The sequence below is a fragment of the Thunnus thynnus genome, chromosome 8 (assembly GCF_963924715.1).
Source record: "Thunnus thynnus chromosome 8, fThuThy2.1, whole genome shotgun sequence".
NCBI classification, from domain to species: Eukaryota; Metazoa; Chordata; class Actinopteri; order Scombriformes; family Scombridae; genus Thunnus; species Thunnus thynnus.
In genome coordinates, this window is record NC_089524.1 from 8,973,987 (window position 1) to 8,982,029 (window position 8,043).

Below are 8,043 nucleotides of genomic sequence, written 5' to 3' on the forward strand. Positions count from 1 at the left end.
CTGTCACACACCTTCAGAGGAGTAACAGCTTCCCTAAGCAACAGCACGCCACTGCTTTGACTTAATGAGTGAGAATTTAGAAATTCACACTGCTATCAGATATCAAACCATTTCAGCGTTCTCCGGCTTGTCTCAGCTTCTTACGTCGGCGTGTCAGTATCGCCCCTTCATAATGCTGATGTGAAAAAGTACTTATTATTCCAGCAGAAGGTTATTATACTGCGGCACATTCAGCCCGATAGAAATAGGTAATGGAATCTCAGAGTGCTTTTCTCAAACATAATGTTTAAACTAGTCCTTACCAAAAATTAACAATAAGGACACTTGTGGATGGAGAACAATGAAGGTGTTTATAGAGCTTAAACGATTAGAATTAATCAAATAGTCTATCATCAGAAAATTAATCTGCAACTGTTTTAATAATCGATTAACAGTTTGTAATTTTTCAAGCAAAAATGTTCCAGCTTCTTGCTTTTCTTTCTTATTTCTTTGCCCTTCATTTATATGACTGTTAATCTTTGTGTTTTGGACTTTTTGTCAGACAAAACAACATTTTTCACAATATTCTGACATTTTTAAGACCAAACAATCAACTAACTGATGCTCACTGCAGCAAGTTTTTGTTTAATAAAGGCTCCACTCCCCTTTAGTTATTATTTGGCATGAGAGACCTATCAACTATAAATCAAAACTAAACCATAAACACAATACAGAGCAAATACTCTCAAATACAATTTCCATAACGGAACTAACACAGCCTGGCTCCCCGTGTGCTTTGTTGGCATAAAGATGATGTGTTCAGGGCACGGAAATCTCACACCCCTGACCTGAAGGTAACAGATGGCCAGAGCACATAATACAAGGATGCACGTCTACAGGAGAAAATAAAGAGCAGAAGAGGTGGTGCACGGATGGGGAGGAGTGTTATGGGTTTGTCTGAGGTGCTGAAAGGAATGCAAACTTGCAAAGAAAAAAAAAGCTGATTTCCTGGATGTGCTGGTATGAACCTGCGCCATGTGAGCCTGACAGTAAACCCTCACTCCAATTATATTCCTGATCTAAATCGTCTGAGTGACTGAATCTTTTTCTCCTTGCAAACACTAAGACAAAACACTTGAACCACTTTCCCATAGGCTTTTCCTTTTATTTGCTGAATTCCTTTTTCTTCATAAAGGCTCCTCTTTTGGTAAGTGCAAAACACACACCAGCTAGTTTTCTCGTCCATACAGACAACACTTTGTTGTGTATACAGAGTTCGGGGGCTCCCCCCTCTTCAGAGGGAATCTTTTGCTGTGTGCCATACATTCCTGTTGACATGAATTCACATGGTAATGAGGATTCTCCGAGTAGATTTTTCTTTTTACACCAGGACAGGGCTGAGATCATCCAGGGTTGCATCACATGTCAACACTTGCATCCCACTGAGGCATCCTGGCAGCACAGCCTGCTAATGCAAATACCACTTCCTCCTCAATATGTTGGCGTCAAACCCAAATTATTTTTAATGTTGGAGCTCTTCCAAAAATGGATATAATGCTTCAGGGGTGGGATTTTTTAAAAAAAAGACACATTTACTCCCAATGCGACCCAGAACACTGGCCATTTAAAGGCCCCTCAACAAAGCCTCCTGATAAAATACTGCCACCTAATTTTTTTTTTTTTTTTACTGATAATCAGTCATCTGAAATTGCCAAACAAGATGCTAGCATTGGCCCCATCATGTGACTCATACAACTCATAAACCATCCTGCTATGAACCTGCGTGCCTCAGGTTTCTCCTTCATCATCTCATCTGTCTCTAGAGCTACCATCCTTCATAAATCTGTCCAAGTACAGACACAGCAGAAAAGACAAATTATTGTACCTCCACCATCAGCCGTGGGTGTTTGTGTGGAAAAAAAAAAAAAACAACTCCTCTGCAGTTCAGTAACAAGGTTTTTGGCACGGTGCAGAAACCAAATGCCACATCGTTCTGACATGACTTGACAACAGTTGAGTGGGTTTATGTTACACCTGCGTTCTCAACTAATAGCTACATTGAATCACTGAGCAAGCAGGAATTAATGTAATGAAAATGTTGAGCAATAATGCATGTTAAACCTTATACAGAGCATATCTGAAAGTTATTATTTTTAAAGGAATAGTTCGAAATGATTCACTTACTGGCGGAAAGTTAGATAAGAAGATCAATACCACTTTCATGTCTGTATGCTAAATATGAAACTACAGCCAGCAGCCTGTTAGCTTAGCTTAGCATAAAGACTGAAAACCGCTAGCCTGGCTCTGTCCAAAGGTAACAAAATCCACCTAAAAACACCTTTCAAGCTCTAATTAGCAAATTAGAACTCATGAGTTTGATTGGTACAAAAACTAATTGTAAAAATGACACATTGTGACTTTATGTTATGTGTCAGACTAATTCTTGGATATGGCCTGTTACCAGGCAACAAGCGGAGACTCCAACAAGTTACTGCTCCCAGCCAAGAAATAGTCTTGACACATAAATCCCCCTAAAACCATTACTTCTCGTTTTTACCCTCCTTTTTCTGCGTGGATTTAACAAACAATAGGATGCTAATTAGCTAGCTTTAGACGTATAATTGGACTTTTGGCATAGCCAGGCAAGCTGTTTCCGTTTGTTTCTGGTCTTTATGTTAAACTAAGCTAACCTAGCTTCAAATTTGTCAACCAGATATAAGAGTGGTATTGATCCTCTCATCTCATTCTCCACAGCAAAAGCAAATGAGTGTGTTCTTTTAAAAGCTGTTTTTGACAAGATAGAAAAAGCTATTTCACTATTTTTCCCTCAGTGCTGCTGCTCTGTTCCAAGGGAGCAGTGGTGTACTGGCCATCGGGCATACCGGGACAAATCCCGGTGGGCCAGTGGACCATCAAAAAATCCATAAAGCTTTTACCGGCCCTGTCTGCCTCTTTGCCGGGCCTCATTCGGGGTGCGCATGAGAGCGTGCAGCATGCATGTTCCAGGACTGGGCTCACTGGCCAATCACAACCAAGTTATATACTGTACATATGTTATCGACCCTCACCGACCCGACCCGAGCAACATCGGGTTTGACTGATACACCACTCCTGAGTTCAGGTCTGGCCAAAACATGACACCTGGATACTGCCTGCCCGCCGGCACGCCAACCAATGCTCTGCCACAGCACAACACAACAAAACTATAAATCCTCTCATTGCAAACACAAACATGTATGTGCAAACAGGAGTTGTGCATATGCACGCCGCTCATCTGCACAATAACCCTCATCCGCACATTTACGTATAAGGAGCTCAGCTTTGGGTAATAACTGACATGATCTTTTATATTGTAATTAAAGGACAAGTCAGCACAGAACTAAATTAGCTCCTGTCTAATTAAGCAAATGCTTCTGGCGTGAAATATTTTGTCCTATGACTTCATGGTGAGGTTTAATTTCCAAGTATCTGACTCTAGGGGAGGAACAGGTCTTATTTTAGAAAGTCAGAAATATATAAGTATTTGCATTAATTAAAAGTAGAGCAATAAACTCTATGAAAACTTTCAAGCCAAGACAAGAAATTCACTGGAGCTTTTGGGAGCTTTGGCATTTCTTTTTTATTTTAAATGGCTCTTTGTGAGGCGCCGAGAGGCCCAGAGGGGCAAGATAAGCCCGCGGCTGACCTTAATAAATACTTAATCGCCCTTCATTTTGTTCATTCATGGTGAGGAATTAAGTGACACAACGCAAACAAGTTAAACAACAGGAATGGCATCCTAAATATTCAATCCAAAGTCTCTTTAAAATGCGAGTTACCATGGAGCTGTCCAGTGCAAACGACTGGGGAGGAAGGCAACATGACAGCCCAGCCCCCCTACTCTCAAACACACAAACACACACACACACACACACACACACGCATACCACCACCACAGAATAACTGCAGTGGCTTCTCTCCTGCTTCGGATTCCTCTGGCCACAGCTGTGGAAAAGTTCAGCAGGGACAGAGAGAGGGGAGAGCTGAGCAAAATGGAGAAAAAAAATGAGAATCAAGGGGAGGGAAGAGACTTTGGAAACTAATATCAAGAAGAGTCCTGTCTTTATTTTAACAAAGAGAAGGGGAAGAGAGCTTGAGATGTATAGTTGGAGCTTTGCTGAGCCAACAGCAGCTGGAAGTCAAACACAGACGCCTTCCCCTCTGCAGCCTCAGAGAGAGAGATCACACTCTATTTCTAGCAGCACAGCAGCAGCGACAGTCAACAACAGCCTGCACACATGGCAGGTCATCTATTTGCTCTGGAAAAGACTGTTGCAACAGCACACACACTCGGATACACACACACACACACATATGCTCGAACACATAGAAAACTATTACAGAAAGCAAAAAAATTGAGCGGTAGAGTAAAAAGAGCTGGTTTTAGATCCATACAAAGCAAGCCCATTTCCACATCCTATATCAGAAATGTCAATACAAAGTTTTCCACACAGACAGTTCCCGAAGCAGATGATTAAATTGGCTAACTGCCATGTTTGCAGTCAGTTCGGGTCAACATGGACGAAAAGTGCATTTCATTTAGTAAAACTTTTCCCAGTGAAACGGTAACTGAATAAATATGCGATGTGTGCACCCGGCATAGATTTAGAGGAGGTCACCATCGCTGCAAGGTGTAAATGCTGTTAAAAGTGGGTAAATGGAGCTCGAGGTAAGACTGTTTTGTTTCCGAGGTCAAGAATGAACTTTTAATCTCAACTTTTCAATCAGCAACAGTTGAACATCTACTCCATCTGCTGAGGAAGATCGGGTGATATGATCGAAAGCTCCAGCCTCTAAATTAACCCTGTGGTAGGATTGTTTTGCCAACTAGGTAAATGTAGTTTAAACCGCTTTGCATCCCTCCTAAACCCTATGTATCTTGCATTTAACTCATTTTGTATTAATTACAGATTTAAAGTCATGTTAACATGTATCTCCTGTTGCTGTGGCTGGTTTCATGATACAGATGCTTTCATGCTTTTTCATGTGCATCAACACAACACTATATAATCAGACAATCATTTGGCATTTTTGTGCATAATCAAATGCATTCACAAACACACACACACACACACACACACAACCCCACCACCAACACCACAAAAAAAACACTAGCAGAGGAGAGTGAGTTAGTTGTTACTCAACTACACTGTGAGTGATCCGACCTACAACCTAAAGTGCTATTAATTTAGTGTTAAAATGCACCTAAATTAGTGTGAAGGAGAGAACCCGCCACCGGTTAGAGAATCTTAAAAAGAAAGCAAAGAGGTCTGAGGTGTCTCGTCCCTTTGCTTTGCATCCAGAAGAGGAGGAGTGCAGGGTGGACCGCCACCAGACGGAGTTTACTATGAGTGGAGGAGGATGACAATAATCAGACGGGAGGAAGGAGGGTGAGAGTTCCCTGATTTAGAGGATCCACGGGAGTTGAGGCCACTCCGTGTAGCCTTCCTACCTGGCTGCTGCTGCCGTGGTGACTTGACTGTAGGTGACTTGGCCTTGACAGATTTAACCCCTCGGCTGGATGTGTGGACCCCTGGTTTACACCCCCCGAGGTTAGCTTGGTCCTGGTTTTGGCCTCCGCCGCGAGGCAAAGACGGCGATGAGCCCTCAATGCGTTGCTTCATCTCGGAAGACAACAACCGCCCCTTGTGCATCCACTCTTGCATCTTGTTGACAGTAACGCCGTGCCCCTTGTTGACCGAGTTGGCCCCTTGTGCGCGGACCCCGGTCAGCTCCTGCTTGTTGTCGTGACCCTGATGTGACGAGGCCTCAGCATTGCTGTCTGAAGAACCTGTGAGGCTGTTAACTGAGCTGCTGCTCACGTTGAGCTGCCCGCCACGGTCCTCCTCACCGCCGGCGTCTTGTAGCAGCTCCTCACTGCTGGTGGCATTGTAAAGCACCTGAGGGTCTGACAGCTCACCTACTCCTGTGACTTTAGCCCCTTTACCCTCTTTAGCTGCTTGTAGCTCTGTAGCCCCTGTATCACTAAAGGTTTCTGGACTTTGTGTTCCAGGAGCTTTAATACACAGCAAGGGTCCACCTGGATACCTGATAGCTCCGTCACTAGCAGAGCGCAGTAATGTGGGTCTTATCTTGCCCAAGGACAGGTTCACCATGCTCTTACTGTTCAGCCTGCTTTTAAGGCCTGACTCAAGGTTTCCAGTGAGGCAAAGTAGGAGTGAGTCAGTGTCAGACACCTGCTGTGGGCTGTGGTCACCTCCTGAGGACCAGGAGTCGCTGTCCATGTTTTTGGCAGACAACCTTGAGCACAGACTATCTCTGGAGTGGCTACTACAGGAGGAGGTGGCCTGCTGCTCGGTTAAACCACCACTAATCTGCTGCACATCCAGGTTGATATCATTCATAGCATTGATAAGGAGATAATAAGCCTCTTTCAGCTGGTTCCTAAGCCTGTCTGTTTCCTGCGCACTGTTACTGTCATCAGCCTGTCCTTTATCCTGACCGGACTGGGGCAGCTCTGCAACCTCTGCTCTGTCACCAGCACTTTTTGCTCTAATAGTTTCATAAAAAGGCAGAATTTCATTATCATAGTAATCCTCATCTTCACTGTCTAAAGGGTATCTAAGTGACCCCTCTGTGGCGCACAGGGATGCCATGTTAATGTCGCATATGTCTAGCTCTGTGGGGAAAAACGTCGGGCTCTGCAGACAGCCTACTGTCCCCCTGATGTCCCCTGCATACTCAGGCCCATAGCTCTCAATATTTCTGATTAAAATGTTTTCTTCCGTGTTGCCAGAGATGCAGTTTGGATTCACAAGTGCTGCGCAAACTGGCGAGTTTGTCTCCAAAGTTTGGTTGTTGTCAAAACTCCAGTTGTCGTTGTGTACATTTACAGCCACTACAGTCCCTGCCATGTGCCGGGGATGTCCTCTGTCCAGAGGCTCACTATCAGCGGTAGTAACCCGGCCCTCTGGCGGCTTACAGACCCCGGTGTGCGGCTCTACCCGTGCGCAGGACAAAACGTGATTTGAATTGTCCCCAAACCCGATTGAATCCCCGACGCTGCGCTGCCGCGAGACCGCGACGAAGTGTTTTCTCTGGACATGCGGTCCTCCGAGCGGGACCTCCGCCGATAACGTGATTCTGTCAGCGGATCTGGGCCCCTGGTGGCTCCTATCTGCTCCCCTAAACACACCATGCCCCCCAAACTGCACGTCTCTTTGAAGTGAGACCCCCAGGAGCTCCTCATTAACCCGAACCCTACCCCCGCTGCTCGGCTCCTGGGGACGTGCGCCGGCCAACTCCGCTGCTCGGCTCCCCCGGACTATAACAACCCCCCCTGTTTGCACCATCGCCCCGTCAACACAATTCTCGTACGTACTCATTCTCTCTGTCGTGCAATCCAGCTCTGCGAGCAAGACTACCGGACGAGCCTCGTCGGAGTCTGGCTGCAAAACTTTTTCTTTACCTTCTCGGCCCCCATTCGCCGCCGCCGCCGCAGCAGCAGCAGCAGAGCCGTATCCACCGCCGACCGTCGCTCCTTTCTTGGATTTCTTCCCCCGGAGTTTCGCTAGTAAAGTCCTCCGCAGAGGATCAGCCATTCCTTTCCTTTGCCCCCAGTTAATTCCTCCCGGTTTCTTTCAGCAGGCTGGCTCCTGAAGGAAAGAGCCGAGTGGGTTCTCCTCGCTCGCCGCGGTCAAAGCTCGCCGGGCGGACGAGCTCCTCTCCATTCTCCGCCGTCACCTCCGCACTGTCGCTTCACTCACTCCTGGCTCACTTCACTCAACTGCACCACCTCTCTCTCCCTCTATGTCTCTCTCTCTCTCTCTCTCTCTCTTTCCTCCACACACATAGAGAGACGCGCACACACACTTTACCGCCCTCTTTCTTTCTCTCTAGCGCCTCACCTCACCTTCTCCTCGTGTTTGCAGCTCAGATATTTGACATATTTTCCTGGCTCAAAGTTCAGGGACCTTGTACTTAAATTATTCGGAGAAATTTGCATGAAGCTTCCTTGTAACTAAGCTGTACAGCTGTAGAAAATTCATTTGTAGAATGAACACA

General features: G+C 45.6%; 1 protein-coding gene across 2 annotated transcripts in view; it reads right to left on the reverse strand.

Moving 5' to 3' along the window:
- Positions 1-7,790, reverse strand: part of syde2 (synapse defective 1, Rho GTPase, homolog 2 (C. elegans)) — a 51,330-nt gene extending 43,540 nt beyond the window's left edge. The window contains exons 1-2 of one of the 2 annotated variants that reach the window (XM_067596366.1): positions 7,173-7,790; positions 5,471-7,103 (exon numbers count right to left, since the gene is read on the reverse strand). In XM_067596366.1, the coding sequence (XP_067452467.1) occupies positions 5,471-7,103; positions 7,173-7,580 (2,041 nt within the window). In that variant the 5' untranslated portion in view covers positions 7,581-7,790. The remainder of the gene's footprint in view (positions 1-5,470; positions 7,104-7,172) is intronic. The other variant, XM_067596365.1, reaches the window with a different exon arrangement.
- Between the last annotated feature and the right edge of the window lie 253 nt (positions 7,791-8,043).